This window comes from Myotis lucifugus, unplaced genomic scaffold (assembly GCF_000147115.1).
Source record: "Myotis lucifugus unplaced genomic scaffold, Myoluc2.0 scaffold_162, whole genome shotgun sequence".
In the NCBI taxonomy this organism is placed as follows: domain Eukaryota; kingdom Metazoa; phylum Chordata; class Mammalia; order Chiroptera; family Vespertilionidae; genus Myotis; species Myotis lucifugus.
In genome coordinates this window covers 527,336-546,335 of record NW_005871210.1, presented here as the reverse complement: position 1 = coordinate 546,335, position 19,000 = coordinate 527,336, and the positions used below count along the sequence as shown (strand labels likewise).

Below are 19,000 nucleotides of genomic sequence, written 5' to 3'. Positions count from 1 at the left end.
GCTCAGAGAACATCATAGAATGGACTTTGCTGGCAAAGAAGCAGATATGGTCTTAGAAAAGGAGAGGTCAAACCTTTTTTTTTTGTGTCTGTGGAAGTGAGGATGGTTGAAGAAGAGAAGACGGGAGGACCACCAATTGCTTGCAACTGCCAAACCCCTTCTTTGTAGTTTGCCATCAAATAGGGCTGCTAAGACAGAGCTGATGGTCATGAGGGACACAGAAGCAGGATTAATTTCACAGTCCTACGTGAATGAGTACAGGGCAAGTGATAATTTTCTTTATGCTTAATATTTATTTGTAAAATGTCTTTAAAGCTGCACTGCTAACCTATGGACTTGGCAGTCTCTTTACTGAGATTATTTGGGTTTTGACAATCTCTCCCCTCAATAAGGATTGCCAGGCAGAAAGAGGACTTTTTCAGTAAGTGTTGTCTTGGTTGAGAAAGGACAGAGCAGAGCTGTACATTTGTTTGAATAGTTGGAACAGTTAAGGGCTTTTTTATTTTTCCTCTTCATGAGCTCTCTTCCAATTCCGCGCTGAAGCCCAGGTGTAAGTTCTACAGCATAGCTGGCTCATCTGGTGATCAGTTAGAATTGAAAAATGTCCCTCTTAGCAATGATGTTTGAAACAGGTACATAGCTAAAATTTGGTGACAGGAGATGCTAGCAGCCTAGGGTGAGAAGGGAACCCTTATTTTGACTTGTAAATTGAGCAAATTTGATGGGGGTATAAATTTGGAATACTTAATATGTATTTTATAGTCAAATTTCTGAGCTTAATTGCTCTTAAAGAGGTGGCAAAAAGAAGTAGATTTTTAAAAACCTTCCATGGGCAGATAAGCAGACTTGTGCTTGGGAAGGTCAATTCTTCAAATATACCCACCTTACCTGCTTTTAAAAAGTTCTTAGTAGCTGTGACTTACTCATTTTAGCCCTATTTGGATTTCTGTAGAGCTAGTTGACTTTCATTGCTTTCATTTAACTTTATTAGTTATGCTTTGAATAGCTTGTTGATGTCTGTCTTTTTTTTTTTTTAAGCCTTGATAAATTTGCTGAAGTTCCTTATGTCAAACGAGACTGTACTTTTGGCCAAACACAACATTTTTACATTAGCCCTTATGGTGAGTAACCAAAAAATATTTATTTTTCTGAAGTTCTACCCTAAGACAGAGATGGGCTGGTTTGAAACAGGAGCTGGGTTTTGGGGACTAAGCCATAGGGAACCAGGTCTTTATTTTTACTTTCCTTTTGGATTAGAATCTCTGTAAGGGTGCTCCCTACTCTTACCTATGTCTTTGGTGAACCTGGTACACTTTCTATTCTTTTTTTTTTTTTTTAATCCTCACTTAAGGATATGTTTTTACTGACTTTAGAGAGGAAGGAAGGGGGGAGGGAAGGAGAGAGAGAGAGAGAGAGAGAGAGAGAGAGAGAGAGAGAGAGAAACATTGATGTGAGAAATATCTATTGGTTGCCTCTCATACACGCCCTGACTGGGGATTGAACTCGCAACCTGGGTATATGCCCTGACTGGGAATTGAACCTACAGCCCTTCGCTCCAACCAACTGAGCCACATCAGCCAGGGCAGGACTCTTTCTCTTTAATATTGCTTGGCAGGGGAAGGTATAGGTCAGATCTCTGTGTATGAGTATGAGCCTCGGTCCCAGTTGAGAGACTGTACTATAGTATCTATGTTGGTACATAGCAAAGCCTCTAGAGGTGTCCCAGCCACGTGAATAGTTCCATCATGGCTGTACTTAGTTTCTGAGGGACATTGCAGATGCCTGCTTATCTGACTGGTTATTTGGGGTAATAGGTGGGCATTTTGCCTTTTTACTGTCTTCTCAAGATATTACCCAGTGTGTTCATAAATGTTTAACATTTTTTGGGGAAAAAGTCCTGATTTATATCTTTTGCTGATTTCCACGGTAAAACTATACCCATCAGGGCCAATTTCAAAGTTATCAAAATGGCATCATTGAATGCAGAGTTGGGAAAAGACAAGCATAACACACCATTATATATGGTATTCCCATCACATCAGATTTAAGAGATGTAAGTTAATCTCAAGCCCTAACCAGTTTGGCTCAGTGGATAGAGTGTCGGCCTGCGGATTGAAGGGTCCCAGGTTCGATCCCGGTCAAGGGCATGTACCTTGGTTGTGGGCACATCCCCAGTAGGGGGTGTGCAGGAGGCAGCTGATCGATGTTTCTCTCTCATTGGTGTTTCTAACTCTCTATCCCTCTCCCTTCCTCTCTGTAAAAAATCAATAAAATATATTTTAAAAATATTAATCTCAAGAGCATAGATAATACTAAAAGATAGAAAGTAATTGGGAAGTGATGAGTTTTAGTATTTATTACTTTCATTGTAATATAATTTATTAAATTGTAAGTTTACATAAATTATTTTTTAATAATGGCTTTGTTTAATAACTAGCTCCCAAATTCCTGAAAATGTAACAATCAGCTCTTACAAGCCAGTAAGAGCTGGCTGCAGTATACAACTGATACCTTCCAGTCTTCATAGTGTGATACCTGTGTATGGGCTTTTGCTTCCTTTTTAGATTGTGAACCTATTTAATATGTTTATCACATACGGTGATACATTCCTGCCCACCCCAAGCAGCTATGATGAACTCTACTATGAGATTATCCGCATGCACCAGAGCTTTGACAACCTATACTCCATGGGTAAGCTGTCTTTTCTTTTTACTCCTCTCTCCCCTCTTTTTGCTCAGCTCTCTGCATCAGCTGTGATTTTTAGCATATAAAAAGAAAAGACTACAAAAGATTCTGTAGTTGCTTGGTGCCCTTGCTTGGCATAGAAATGCAGTAGTCTTTTCTTCTCAGGCAATAAGAAGAAATATGTGGGCTTTTCTGCCTTCAGGAACTCAGAATTCATCTCAGTAAAAAGCTGGTTAGCAGCCCTGTAGCCCTTTCTTGATGTTTGTGAGAAAAAGAGAGAATAGGGAGGCTTGTGGACATTAGTGAATGCAGTGAGATGGGAGAGAAGGAGTGGGTGGGAATTGACAGTGGAAATAGAAGAGCTTGGATCCCAAAGGAAGAACATCGTGTTATTTGAGAAAGTACAAGATTTTAAGGAGTTTTAATATACCTATGTATTTTAGCATAACTTACAAGAGGAAGTGGGCATTAAATAAAAATCTTTTTTGCAAACCTTTTGGTGATTGGCACTGAAATGTACTCTTTGGCCATAATGAGTACAACTACAGGGTGGGGCAAAAGTAGGGTTACAGTTGTTCGTAGGAAAATACAATAATTAATAAATAATAATACAAGAATAAACTCTGTGTTTCGAATACTCACAACTGTAAATCTACTTTTGCCCCACCTATATTTCTGAAAGAGGTCATGTATCCCTATAAATTTGAGTAAAGAGTCTAGTCAAACCTACCTGGAGTTTGAAAGTTCAGGAAAGATTTCACAGAAACAGAAATTCACTTAGTAAAGCTGTCTATTAAAATCCCCAACTTAGCCGAAACTGGTTTGGCTCAGTGGATAGAGCGTTGGCCTGGGAACTGAAAGGTCCCAGGTTCGATTCCGGTCAAGGGCATGTACCTGGGTTGCGGGCACATCCCCAGTGGGAGATGTGCAGGAGGCAGCTGATCGATGTTTCTCTCTCCCTTCCTCTCTGTAAAAAAATCAATAAAATGTATTTAAAAAAAAATCCCCAACTTAATAGCTTTATTGAGGGGTAATTGGTATATAATGAAGTGCACTCATTTAAAGTAGTATACAATATTTTATTTCTTTGACACACACACATATACATACATATATATATGAAGCTATTATATATACACGTATACATTCCAGGCTTCAGCACCCATTAATAGATGAATAAAGGTGCCTTTCAATGAGGAAAGAAAAAGAGTTGGAGTGGGAGAGATATTTTATAGAAGCCTGTCATACCTGCTTAACTGGGCCATGTACAGAGTAAATGAGATTAAGTCCTTGTAGCTATAGCAACAAGATGAGAGAGGATATCTGGGAATGCTCAAATCTGCCAAGGGAATTAAAATGTTAACCTGGAGGGGGGAAAGGGTGGGGAAATGGAAAGTATCTGTAATATTATCAACAATAAAAAATTTATCTTAAAAAATGTTAACCTGGAAAACACAAATAGAAAAGTGAAATTTTTACTAAATTAAGCACAACAAATGGAGATAGCATGTTTTAGCACTCTCCATTTTTTATAAAGTATGATGAAACTTCTGATGGAAAAAGCCTTTTTTAAGTCGTTTTTTTTTAAATTTTTTATTGATTTCAGAAAGGAAGGGAGAGAGAGAGATAGAAACATCAATGATGAGAGAGAATCATGGATCAGCTGCCTCTTGCACACACCCCACTGGGGATGGAACCCGCAACCTGGGCATGTGCCCTTGACTGAATCAAACCCGGGACTCAGTCCACAGCTGACGTTGTATCCATTGAGCCAAACTAGCTAGGCCTTAAGTCAAGTTTTTTGAGGAGATTTTTTATATTTATCTTTATTATTGAAAGTATTAGAGATGTTCCCTTTTTTCCCCCATTGACCCCTTCTATCCCACCTCACCACACACACCCAGACCTACCGCACTATTGTCTGTGTCCATAGTTTATGTATAAATGCATGCACATTCTTTATTTAATCTCTTCCCCCCCCTACCCCCTTCTCTCTGAGATTCATACAATTCTGAGTTTTGACAAATGCATATAGAAGTGTAATTGCCACAAAAATTCAAGATATGGGAGTTTCATTACCTCCAAACTTTTTCTTGTGCTCCTGTGAGATCAACTCTTTCACTACCCACCACCCCTAGCAACCACTTATCTGTTCCCTGTCCACACAGTTTTTGCCTTTTCTAAAAAAAATACATATATATACAGGAATAACAGTTAGTGATTGTGGGGCGGGAGTGGGGTAGGGGGAGGTGTTGTGGCAGTGGAGGAGGGTATAGGGGGATAAATAGTGATGGATGGAGACTTGACTTGGGGTGGTGAACACACAGTACAGTGTACAGATGATGTGGTGTAGAATTGTGCACATGAAACCTGTATAATTTTGTTAATCGGTGTCATTCCAATAAATTCAATAAAAAGGAAAAAATTTTTAAAAGTTAAAAAATACATATATGTGGATGGGATCATATAGTCCAGAGGTTCTCAACCTGTAGGTCGCGACCCCTTTGGGGGTCAAACGACCCTTTCACATGGGTCACCTAAATACATCCTGCATATCAGATATTTACATTACGATTCATAACAGTAGCAAAATTACAGTTATGAAGTAGCAACGAAAATAATTTTATGGTTGGGGGTCACCACAACATGAGGAACTGTATTAAAGGGTTGCGGCTTTAGGAAGGTTGAGAACCACTGATATAGCCTTTTGAGTCTGGCTTCTTTTATAGAGTAATTTGTTTGAAATTCATCCATGTTGATGCATGTATTAGTAGTTCATTCCTCTTTGTTATAGAATCATATTTCATTGTAGAAATATGCCAGTTTAGTTTATCTGTCAATTGAAGTACATTTGAGAGGTTTCTAGTTTTTAGCAATTATAAATAAAGCCTCTACAAACATTCTTGTGCAGGGTTTGTGTGAGTACAAGTTTTCATTTCACTTGATTATACCTATGAATGGGATTTTTGGGTGTTTGATAAATATATTAACTTTATAAGAAACTATCAAACTGTTTTCCAAAGCAGATACATTATTATTTTTATTTTTAAAATCTTTATTGTTAAGAGTATTACAGATGTCTCCCTCCCCCGCTCCCCCATTGTCCCCTTCCAGCCAGTTCCCATCCTGCCCCAGGCCTTCACCAACCTATTGTCTATGTCCATATGTAATGCATATCCTATATAATAAAAGGCTAATATGCAAATTGACTGAACAGTGGAATGACTGGTTGCTATGATGCGCACTGACCACCAAGGGGCAGACTCTCAATGCAGGAGCTGCCCCCTGGTGGTCAGTGCACTCCCACAGGGGAAGCGCCGCTCAGCCAGAATCCCTGAGCCGGGCTCATGGCTGGCAAGAGCAGTGGCGGTGGTGGGAGAGGCTCCACTAAGGATGTCCGACTGCCAGCTTAGGCCTGCTCTCAGTCAGACATCCCCCGAGGGCTCCCGGACTGCGCAGGCCGGGCTGAGGGATCACCCCTGAATGCACGAATTTCGTGCACCGGGCCTCTAGTCTATATATATAAAAGCCTAATATGCTAATTGTCCCTCTGACCTTTCAACTGTTTGACCGATCGCTATGGTGTGCACTGACCACCAGGAGCAGACGCTCTGACCTGTAGGTTAGCTTGCTGCTGGGGTCCGGCTGATTGGGACTGGGCGAGTTAGGCAGGACATGCTCTGGAGCCCTCCCGTGGTCCCTCCCCAGCCCCAGTTGTGCACCAGTGGGGTCCCTTGGCCTGGCCTGCACCCTCTCGCAATCTGGGACCCCTTGGGGGATGTCGGAGAGCCAGTTTTGGCCTGATCCCTGCAGGCCTCTAGTATGCATATAAGATCTTTGGTTAATTTCTCCCCACCTCCCCTCCCCACTTCCCTCTGAGATTAGTCAGTTTGTTCCATGTTTCCGTGCCTGTGGTTCTGTTTTTTTCATACTATTTTGTAGTTTTCAGCATGAAAATCTTGTGCGCACGTGCGCGCACACACACACACACACACACACACACACACATATCATGTCCCCCCAAAAATGTGTACACACACTTTGAATAATTTTAAAACCAGTGTTTATTAAAATACTTTTCATTTTCAAAATTTAGCTACCAGCTGTTAAAGTATGTATACATTGGGGGGGGAGGTACACCCTGTATTTTTTTCATCCTCACCCGGGGATATGTTTTTCATTAATTCTAGAGAGAGAGGAAGGAAGAGGGAGAGAGAGAGAGAAAAATATTGATGTGAAAGAGAAACATTGATCTGTGCCTCCCATATGTGCCCTTATTGGGAATTGAACCCGTGACCCATTGATGCATGGGGCAATGCTCTAACCAAGTGAGCCTCACTGGCCAGGGCAAATCTTAAATATATTTTATTAAATTTATCTCAAAATATTTCATGGATTTTGGTGCTATTGTAAATGGTATTATTTAGAATCTCAATTTTTTAATTTGTTCATTGCTAATATATAGAAACACTTTAATTTTTAAATTTCACCTTGTATCCTGTCATCTTGCTAAACTCACTTATTAGCTTTAGTAGCTTCTTATAACCTTTTTGGGATTTTCTGTGTAGACCATGTTACCTGCGAATAAAACAGTTTTTATTCCAATTTGTATGCCTTTTTTTTCTTGCCTTATTTCACTGGCTAGGACCTCCAGTAGTATGTTAAATTAGAGTTGTGAGAATGGATATATTTGCCTTGTTTCCAATATAAAATACTCAATTATTCTTCATTAAATGTGATATTAGCTATAGGTTTTCATAGATGCCCTTTATCAGGTTAAAGAAATTCCCTTTTGTTTCTAGTTTCAGTGGAGGTATTATCATTAATAAATGTTGGATACTATTAAAACAGTTTTAGCATTTATTGAGATGATCACATGGTTTTCCTACTGTAGAGTATTGCTAGAGTGATTGATTGAGTTTTAAATGTTAAACCAACCCTACATGATTATAACTTATTATCATTTTTATGTGTTGTTGGATTTGATTTGCAAATATTCATGAAGGATATTAGTCTGGTTTCCGAGCCAGCTCAGCCAAGGGTTCGAAAGCCTGAGTGAGGGCAGCGAAAGGATGAAGAAATGACAGACAGAGCGAATAAGCTGGGTCTAGGTCAGTGGTTCTTCACCTTCCTAATGCCGCAACCCTTTAATACAGTTCCTCATGTTGTGGTGACCCCCAACCATAAAATTATTTTTGTTGCTACTTCATAACTGTAATTCTGCTACTGTTATGAATCGTAATGTAAATATCTGATATGCAGGATGTATTTTCATTGTTACAAATTGAACATAATTAAAGCGTAGTGATTAATCACAAAAGCAATATGTAATTATATATGTGTTTTCCGATGGTCTTAGGCGACCCCTGTGAAAGAGTCGTTCGACCCCCAAAGGGGTCGCGACCCACAGGTTGAGAACCGCTGGTCTACAGGCAAAGAGGTCAGTGCTCTTGACTAGATAGATATTGCATGTTTAAAAATTCTTGCAGCCCTAATCTGTTTGTCTCAGTGGATAGAGCGTCAGCCTGCGGACTGAAGGGTCCCAAGTTCGATTTCGGTCAAGGTCATGTACCTTAGTTGCGGGCATATCCCCAATAGGGAGTGTGCAGGAGGCAGCTGATCGATGTTTCTCTCTCATTGATGTTTCTAACTCTATCCCTCTCCCTTCCTCTCTGTAAAAAAGATATATATATATATATATATATATATATTTAAAAAATTCTTGCAGCACACTGGTTGAAAATCGCTACTCTAGGATGAGGACATTTTATTTTTAAATTTTATTTATTCTTTTAATCATCACCCAAGAATATTTTTCCATTGATTTTTTTTTTTTTCCAGAGAGAGTGGAAGTGAGAGGGAAAGACAGAGAGAAATAGCGATGTGAGAGAAACACATCTATTGGTTGCCTCCTGCATGCACCCAGGGCCTGGTCTAGGAAAGAGCCTGCAACTGAGATACGTGCCCTTGACTGGAATTGAACCTGGGACTCTTCGGTCCTCAGGTGGATGGTCTATCCACTGAGCCAAACCAGCTAGAGCTAGGATGAGGACATTTTATTTTATTTATTTATTTTAATATATTTTTATTGATTTCAGAGAGGAAGGATGAGGGAGAGAGAGATAGGAACATCCATGATGAGAGAGAATCATGGTGGATTGGCTGCCTCCTGCAAGTCCCCCACTGGGGATCGAGCCCACAACCCGGGCATGTGCCCCTGACCGGAATCGAAGCTGGGACCCTTCAGTTCGCAGGCCAGCGCTCTATCCACTGAGCCAAACTGGCCAGGGCAGGATGAGGACATTTTAAACAGAAGCTTGGTACAGGCTCTGTTTGGTTATTCTAATAGTGCTATTCTGAGACGTGTCTTCATCTTCATATCTGTGTTTTATACCAGGGGTCTGACAGATCTTTGTTCTTTCCTTCTGTACAGTCCTGAGGCTTTCTACCAATGCAGGCCAGTGGAAAGAAGCTGCTAGCAAGGTGACCCATGCATTGGTTAATATCAGGTAAGGAATGAGATTTTCTCTTTCAGAGTTCCTTGGTTCATCCTCAGGTGTGTTGTACTTTTCTAAGTAGTTTGTTGAACACCACTACTATTTTAAGCCCTGATGCCTGTAGGAGTGGAAGAAATTGTCGTACTTGATCAAGAAAAGCAGGCGTGCATGAGACTTTCATTTTGTCATTGAAATAACTCACAGTGCTGTTCTGTGAATTTTCTTTTCTTACTCAGAGATGGTTGCAGGGCCTTTTCAGGCACCTCTGTGTATAGGGCATCTGAAAGCTTTTCTTTGAAAATTTTTTCTGCCGTTCTCAGTTCAAAGAATGACTCATGGGAATCTGGAACTTTGACATTTTGCTTTACATGGCTATTTCTATTTGTGGTAAATAGAGGCACATGGAATGGAGCTTGTGGGGCTAAGTCATTTTAGGTTCCTTATGAAGCAGCAAGACAATTACAGAGTGCTGTAGGTATTGGATAAAACTGAGTCATACATGGAGTTGGTTTAGGGTCTTAAGGAAATACCACATGGAGGGACCTGGAAAGTATTATGCTAAGCACAATAAGCCAGTCAGAGACAGACAAATATCACAAGATCTCACTCATATGTGGGATCTAATGAATAAAATAAGCTGATGAACAAAATAGATCCAGAGACATAGAAGGAAATACCACACATTCACTGGAGTGAGCTGTTTGTAAATGGAGAAACTATGCCTTCAGTATTGGGAAACCTAAAGCTGACTTACTTTTCTTGTATTTCTTGCTTCCTCTGTGTCTATCATTTTCCATTTTTCTCAACAGTTATTAAATTGTTCTTGCAAACAATTGAAAAATTAACATTGAGTGGATGAGGCAAACCCAACAGATGGGGAAACTTGATTTAGCTCCAGATGTAAGCCTTGCCAGGCATTCCCAGTAATAGTAATATACATTTACAACTTAGTATATCCTAATGTGTGACAGAGCTTGGAGTCAGTGTTTGTTTCCATAGCTTTTTTTTTTTTTTTAAGGCAAACTGTCCTATCCCTGTAGTGATTTACTATAGTGTTTGGCATGTCTGGGAATGAAAGGAAAAGTGTGAAATTGCGTTGTGAGGGCTGGGCTGAGGGAGCATGAGGGTGAGATGTGCTAACAAGATTGCACTGAAGGTTGATCTGCCTTACCTGACCCCAGAGACATTTTGTAGCAAATACAGTTTTATAAATCTCACAAATAAATGTATATTTGCACCTAGCAAGTAAACCAGATATGGTAGTGAGGCCTTATAATAAATATGATTTTCTGTAAGAATCGGGAATTACAAACTGCTTTATTCCAAATATCCCTTTGTGACCCGAGGGCAATATGACAAATGTGGGTATTTGAAAGAAGCACAAGATTCTGGGTTAGATTATAAAGTGCATATGGGTATAAATTACATTATGTTTATTTATTCATATATTTACTTGGTCTTTCCAGGCAGCTCCTTTTCATCTGGGATCTGTTTCCTTGATCACATTCTTTTATGCTTGCTTTATCTTCTAATTTGTTGCTTTTCCTTTCAGTGACTTCTGGCTTGGCTACTGTCCTTATTCTTTTCAAGGGCCATCAAACAGCTGGTTTAAGGTCTTGGCCTGTCCTTTTTCTGAATAGACCAGAAAGGACTGGATTAAGTTTTTTTTTTTAATTAATAATTCTTTATTGTTGAAAGTATTATATATGTCCCCCCTTTCCCTCCATTGACCCCCTCCAGCTCGCCCCCAGGACTGGGTTAAGTTTTTAGCAGATGCCTATGACTATGATCTCTTTCTTCTCTTTGCAAGTCTTTGTTAGGCTTGTACTCCATTTTTATTCCTCAAACTTTTTTGATGAATTTGCTGAAGAGAATAATTATTATATCATTTTCACTGTTGCTAATGAATTAGACTCAGAGTATGTGTCAGATGTATCAGAGATGTAGTCAGTTTTCTCAGGAGATTCCTAGAAAGATGTGTTTGTGATAAGTGCCACTTAGCACACTAAGGCCAGATCAGGGGGAAATATTGGTGATGCTTAGCCTGTGAAAGCTTACATTTTTTCTTTGTGACATTTATTTTCACTTAAGTTCTAAACTTTGTTCTGCTCTTTCATTTACTGTCTTCTTTAATTATCAAACTCTATAAAGAAGACTATATTATAAACTTAAAGTACACTTTTACCAATGAAGAGACTGAGTCTTAAAGCTATTGTGAAATGCAGAAAGTCTCACAACTGTCGTGTGGCAAAGCTGAGAATTAATCATAGGTCTTCTAACTCCCAAGTCCAGGGCTCTTTCTTCTACACCAGAGGTGGGGAACCTTTTTTCTTCCAAGGGTCATTTGGATATTTATAACATCATTTGCGGGCCATACAAAATTGTCAACTTAAAAATTAGCCTTCCTGAGTATATATTGTCAAACATTTAATGAACTCACCCCTAATGCCTTGGCAGGGCCAGACCAAATAAATAGGCCCTCAGGCCAGATGTTCCCCACTCCTGTTCTGTACCATACTGCCTCCTTCTATAGAGTTGCATCAAAGGCTTCCATGGAGGTAAACAGAAAACTCAGCATGATATATTGAAAGGAGTATGGAAATTTCAGTTAGAGAAACTGGATTTTTTTGTTTTTGTCTGACCTTGAGCAAGTTATTTAGCTTCTCTGAACTCTTTCCACTACCTATAAAATGGAGATCATGGCAATATCAACTGTTTCATAGGGAAGTGGTTGTGAGAATTACATGATGTAATGTATATGAAAGCACTTAGTAAACTATAAAATACTGGTCATTTCACTTAGCCTAATGTTTTTAAGGTTCACTCCTGTTGTAGCATGTGTCAGAATTTCCTTCCTTTTTAGGCTAAATAATATTCCATTGTATGTATATGTCACATTTTGTTTATTTATTCATCCATTGACGAAGCCCCAAGCAAGTTACTTCCACCTTTTGGTTATTGTGATTTTGGTTATTTGTGCATGGGTGTACAAACATCTGTTCAGTCCCTGCTTTTACTTCTTTTGGGCATTAACTGAGAAATAGAATTGGAGGATCATATGGTGATTCTTTGTTTAATTTTTTTGAGGAATTGCCATACCAGGTTTAGCATTTTGAGCCTTCCTTAGAATGTTTCCTAAATAGGTCTTCATTTGTCCCTTCTATAAAAGTTAAGATGTTACCCTTAGCCTTAAAAGGTATTTTGCTTTTTTTGTGTGGCTTGATTTTGATTCTTTGTATCAGGGTGGTCCAGGGAGTTTTCTTTTCTCAGCTGAGGGCAAAAAAGTGATATGCCTAAGAAGTCTCTATTCCACTGAGCCAACATTAATGAGTGCTGCTGTTTATGCTCCTTTTCTTTTTTTCTAAAAGGTTGTGTTGTACATCCATGACACTATTAAATTTGAATTATTTAGAAAACAGGAGACTGTCAGAAAATTGGACCTGTGGGTTAAATATCTCCCAAGGATACTGTGAGACATTTAACTATTCGCCACCAAATTGATTATCAAGTTGATTTTAAAGGTTTAGGAGTAATATTGTGATGGTATGTAACATTTACTTCTGTTGTTTATAAAGGTATTTGTGCTGATCCCAGACCTGGAAAGGATTTCTAGGGCAGAGCAAACTCTTAGCCACCTCTCCTGTAGTAAGTTCTTTGATAGCCATGGGAAGGGATTGGATTGTGTGTGAAACTTTCAGACATGTAACAGCTGGGAGGACCTCTGAGACTGATTTGCTAGTTGATGACAGCTACAAATTATGCCTTTGGGATTTTCTGGAATGCAGTACATCTGATGGCAACTGTAATATAGTATCTCACCAGTAGGTAAAAGGCTGCAGGCCTGTCTGTTCTTTGGGGTTTAGATTCTGATAGCGAAAATTAAAAGTACTCCCACATGTTTGGAGTCCTAAATTTGCTCAAGTGTCAGACTGTTTGCTTTTCACTTGTCTTTCCTCGCTTAGTCATGCTAGTTCTTTAATTGTCAAAGTTATTTGTATTTAAACAACTTGTCTCTCTCTTCCTATTTGATCCTTCAGAGATACTCTTAAAATGCAGCTGCTTAGAAAGTGCTATTTTTGTTGGAACACCGATGTCATTAACATACAGAGCTCTGTGTTTATTCCTCCCCATGGGAGGGTTGTTCCATTGCTTTGCCACAAGAAAAGTAAAATATAGCTCCACCTTTAAAATTTTACTTGGTATAATTGTTACTGCAGCTGTCTCCACAGATCTACTAGTCCACAAAATAACACTCTGGTGTGTGTGTAGGGTGGGGGAGGGGGGCGTGAGGGGGAGAAGGAACATGTGCAGGGATGGAAGGAGAAAACATTTGGGAAGTTTTGCTTGGAGACGTCTATGCTAAATATATTCTGCTACCACTTAGCAGGCTCCTTTACTGGGGTCCTATAGATGTCTGCTGACTATGTGTCAAAAGAGAAAAAGAAAAATGTTAGACTAAAATCTGACCTTCGTCTAATCAAACTACTTTCAAAGTAAGTAATTTGAAGTCTGTAATGAATCTCTTCAAGTTAACATCTTAATGCTTTTCACTTAATGAACATTTTATTAGTGCCAGATTCACAATCTATTCTCTTATTGCTCACAGAAGTAGAAGCTAAATCACTGCAAATAGGTTTTTTCCTGATCTGTAATTTTCTTAAGTTGGATAAAATTTGAACTCTATGATTAATATATTAATTTTCTCCTTTATTTGGAATGTGTTTAGTTTTTCTTCGAGAATGACTTTTTATTTTTATTAAATATATTTTTTATTGATTTCACAGAGGAAGGGAGAGGGAGAGAGAGCTAGAAACATCAATGATGAGAATCATTGATCGGCTGCCTCCTGCACGCCCCCTACCGGGGATCGAGCCCACAATCCAGGCATGTGCCCTTGACCGGAATCAAACCCGGGACCCTTCCGCAGGCGAATGTTCTAAATCCACTGAGCCAAACAGGCTAGGGCTCAAGAACGACTTTTTAGATATTGCTTCGGTTAGTGACAAGCCTGGGGTTTGGAATAAGACTTCAGTGCATTTCTCTGTAAATCTCTTAATTGTTCACCTAATGAATTTGCCTCTTGTTACCTTGCTTGCTCCATGGTCTTTTTTGTTCTAAGGAGCCCCCCTCCCCCATTTCCTGCTTATTTGCTTATGTAGCTATTTTCCTTTACTCTAAAAAAATACTCCCTCCAAAAAAAAGAAGAAGAAAAGCTTTAAATGTGCACTCTGCCAGGGAGGCAAAGGAACAAGAATAGCTCTTAGTGGCCTCTAGATAAGGGGAGTTAACACCTTTGGAGAAGTTGTGCATAGAGTTCTGAATGTCACAGAATAAAAACCTTCAGGCAGTAATCAAAGAAAGTACACTGACTGTTGATGGCCACAGAGTTAAGGCTGGAAAGGGAATGTGAGGGCTGAGTCATTCAAAATCCCCCCAAGCCCTCTTGCCCATGCACCTGTTCGTGCTACAATATTAGTCACAGTTCTCTTATCAGAGTAGATACTGATGAGTGGGGAAGAAGAGCAGTTTGATGCCAGGCACTTCAGCTGAAGGTTGCAACTTAGTCTAGTGAAAAGTAAATACGGATTAAAGTGAAAAGGAGCAGAGGCTTTGGGCTGATGACTCGAGTAGCAAGAAATACAGGAACATAGTCTCTTATTCCAGTTGTCTGTTCTAAAGTGGCAGATAGGCTCAGATTATCCCCTAGGTTAGAATTCGTCAGTAATGACCTTTCTTTTGTCAATCAGATCCGATGAGCTTTTACAGAGAATGAAAAGCACTATGCAGATTAAAACAAAGCACTGAAATGAGGCTGCTATTATATTGTTTCCCCAATGACTAGAGAGCATTACATATTATTCTGATGGTTGCTGTTGCCTAATCTCTTAGGACTACAGTTAGAAATGAAAAACAACCATGTGGCTAATCTGTTTTGCCTTAACTTGGTTTATGCTACAAAGTGAGGTTTTGCATTAGGTCATAGCTGGCTTGGTGAATTGCAGTACAGTAAAGAAGTCTTGATTTAGGAGATTCAAATATGTGTTATAAAATATTAAGATTTTTAGTTCGGTCTACTGTGATTTTAGGTGAGTGTAACTTTAGTATATGAAAACTGCTTACCTCAAGCTGAAATTCCATTGGGGTCTTTTTTCCACTCTATTTTTTTTTTTTTTTTTAAATTTCAGAGAGGAAGGGAGAAGGAGAGAGAGAGATAGAAACATCAATGATGAGAGAGAATCATTGATTGGCTGCCTCTTGCATGCCCCCCACTGGGGATCAAGCCTGCAGTCAGGGCATGTGCCCTTGACCGGAATCGAACCTGGGACCCTTCAGTCCGCAGGCCAACACTCTATTACACTGAGCCAAACCGGCTAGGGCCGATTTTTTTTTTTTTAAGTATGGAAAAATATACATAACAAAATTTACCATTTTAACCATTTTTAAGTCTACAGTTTTATTACATTAAGTATATTCACATAGTTGTGCAACCCCACAACCAGCCATCTCCAGAACTTTTTCATTTTCCTCAACTGATTTTTTTTTAAAGGTAGGATAGGTACCGACTTAACCATGGCTTATTTCACAAACTGTTGGTTTCTAATTGTAACTTACAAAGAGCTTAGCCACAAATGAGAACAATAGGCATCGTTTAGGTCCCTAATTCCTTTCCCTTTTGCATCTTCTATCTTAGGTTACTTTATAAAGTAGTCTTTTAAAACTGTGGGCAGTTTTTCATCTTATCCCTTATTTCCCCCTCTCTATTTATCTTTCCCAAAATCAGGCCAAACCCTGGTCACTTAACTCAGGTATTCTAACCATGTTGAACAAGTAGACTGTTAACCTGCTAATGGGATGAAAAAGCCATTACTATTGAGTAGCAATATATTATCCTATCAGCAAACCCAAATAGGCATCTCTTCAGCAGATGAAAGTTTAGGTGTCTGGATTATTGTGAATAACGAGAGACGTGGTTTTGGCTCCATAGAAGCTCAATCACTCTAAATTCTCAGATTTACACCACAATGGCTAAGGTACATACCTCCTCTTTTTTTTTTATTGGACTTTGATCTTGCAGATTAGCAGTGCCTGGATCACGGTACCTTAAACGTTGAAAGAACCTGAGGCCATCTACCCTGTTCTCCTTCCCAAAGCTGTTAGGTAATATCCACTGATATTTACTAAGTCCTTGAACACTTAGTAAAATAGTTCCTAATATTTTAGGCTATATTCCATTCAGTTTTTTAAGGGATGAGAATTTCTTCCTCATGTTGGAATTTTCCTCTTCATAACCTGAACCTATTGATTCTATTTCTTCTTTCAGATGCAACACCGAAATGTTCCTGTCTTCTACATGTAAACTTCTTCAGAGGGCTAACATGTATATGATTGCCATTCTGTTGGCAAAACATCCTTTCTTCCTTCAATTGTTTTTCATATGAAATAGTCTCAAAATCTCTGGCTACTGTGATTTTTAAAAAAGTCATATCCTAACTTCTCAATTTACCTCCTGCAAGTATGGTGTTAGGGTGTGCCTTGTACTAAATAAGCATTCAGTAAATGTTTATTGGATTGAATGACATCTAAAATGAGATCCAAATATAATCTGAGTAGGTTAAATTATAGGGAGACTATTAGCACCTAGGATATTTGTAGCCTCCAATTATACTAGTACATGAGTTTTCAGTAGTACCTGGGTTGCGGGCACATCCCCAGTGGGAGATGTGCAGGAGGCAGCTGATCGATCTTTCTCTCTCATCGATGTTTCTAACTCTCTATCTCTCTCCCTTCCTCTCTGTAAAAAATCAATAAAATATATTAAAAAAAAATCTGAGTAGGTTAAATTATAGGGAGACTATTAGCACCTAGGATATTTGTAGCCTCCAATTATACTAGTACATGAGTTTTCAGTAGTGGACTTGCATTGTTGCTTCATAACAAGCTTAGGTCCTACTAAAACCTGCAGATCTGCTTAAAGTGACCTGCTCTCAAGCTCTCTCTCCCATCCTGTAATTATTTAGTTCTTTTGATAAATATGCCTTCTAAATTTTTATCCAGGTGCTTTTATTTAATCCTGACTCTGGTGGATGATTTGGGAACAATCTTTCCCCTCGTTGAGTTTTGGCTTGCTGCTGTTATATAAAATGGACTTGAAGACTGAAAAAATTCCCTAAGAATCAACTGCAAAGCTTTTTGTAAAGAATAAATTTGTAAAGAATAAATTTGTGGGTGGAAAATCATCAACCAGAGCCAGACTGGAAAAATAAAATCTTTTTATAGAGAAATCAGAGATGACAGCCTTCATAGAATAGTTCAAGTCTTTCTCTATCCTCCTACTCTCCCAAAACCCCTGTAGAGAGGTTTACCACTTGAAATATTAAAGAAGAAAGAGGTGGGGGGGAGGAGAAGGAGGAAGAGGAGGAAAAGATTGTAGCTAATATTTGTTCTTACATTGAAAATTAGAGTGAACAGGCAGATAAAGGACAGTTAAAAAGGCAGTTTGTGGTGAGGGTGGGTGTGAGAGCTTTACTGAGAAAGAAGATGCTCCTTTAATCAGTAGTAAGCTTAGTGGTCACAGTGAAGTCTCTTCTGTGTTTGGGTCCATTGGGAGAGAAAAGTGTGAAGCCCAATGCTGCCTGTTATTTCTCCTCTAAATAAGCCTTGCCTTGTGCATCACATTTCCTCTGGGCTTTTAAAGGTGTGTGATAATCTAGAACTAAAACTGAGGCAGCATTTTAAGCAGGCAATTAATGACATGGTAAGAATTTTTAGCTCCAGTAGATTAATTGTTAAATGAATTGTGTGCATCGTACTGTCATTTTACTGTGATATCAGCCTAATTATAAATATAGTGTTACTTAGTAGAAGAAAATAATAAGCAGAATTATGCACTCAGTGATCAGACTTTAGGAATTTCTAACACTGAGGAAAGATTTTCTTCTTAAACTGTCTCTTGCTGTTATTTTTATGTAGATTTTGATTAATTTTACCTCGATTATACATTTCTCTCTGGAGCCCAGATATTGTGCATGCTTTAGCAAAGTGGGCTCCTGTTGTAAGAGGTTTAATGAGATGTTTTTGTTCTAATTGGTTTCTATATTATTTCTTTTAAAACCAATAACATGTGAGTGGGGATGTCAAACAGAGGGTATGCTGAGAGGTATTTTCACTATCTTGTATACCAAAGAACATTAATTTATCTCTTCTCATTTGACACTATTTTTATAGGATGAAAATTCTCAATTTCAAGGAAGTTCCAGAGACAGTTGGTTCTCATTGGTCTCCCCTCTCCTGCATTCATCTTAGTGACACCTCTATAAAGGCAGCAGAAATAGCCATCTGTAGTTGGAGCTCATTTTGGGTAGAAGGGGACAAAAGATTTCTGAACAGGGTTTTGACTGTAACACATCTTTCTTAAGGAAAAATTTACTAGATGGGATTTAGATAGGATGGATTAAAATCTGTTCCTTTTGGCCATTTAATCTGAACTAATTTCCTACTTTAAACATATGAACTATTTGATAATTTCTGAAGAGTGCAGTATGGGCCCCCAGTATATTAATACATGATTGTAATAAAGGTTGATCCTAAAATGAGCCTGTGAACCACTCACCTCAAGAAATAGGATGTAGTCCTAGCCAGTTTGGCTCAGTGGAGAGCGTCAGCCTGCGGACTGAAGGGTCCCAGGTTCAATTCTGGCCAAGGGTACATGCCTGGGTTGCAGGCTCAATCCCCAGTAGGGGGCATGCAGGAGGCAGCCGATCCATGATTCTCTCTCATCATTGATTTTTCTATCTTTCTCTCCCTCTTCCTTCCTCTCT

The 19,000-nt window shown here is 39.0% G+C and overlaps 1 protein-coding gene across 3 annotated transcripts in view; it reads left to right on the top strand.

Annotated features, from left to right (window-relative positions):
- The window catches only part of CUNH10orf76 (chromosome unknown C10orf76 homolog), a 143,704-nt gene that overhangs the window by 71,111 nt on the left and 53,593 nt on the right, over positions 1–19,000 (top strand). For all 3 annotated transcript variants that reach the window (XM_023759817.1, XM_006095871.3, XM_006095872.3), the window contains 3 exons: positions 1,039–1,121; positions 2,565–2,691; positions 9,119–9,194. In XM_023759817.1, coding sequence (XP_023615585.1) covers positions 1,039–1,121; positions 2,565–2,691; positions 9,119–9,194 — 286 coding nt within the window. The remainder of the gene's footprint in view (positions 1–1,038; positions 1,122–2,564; positions 2,692–9,118; positions 9,195–19,000) is intronic.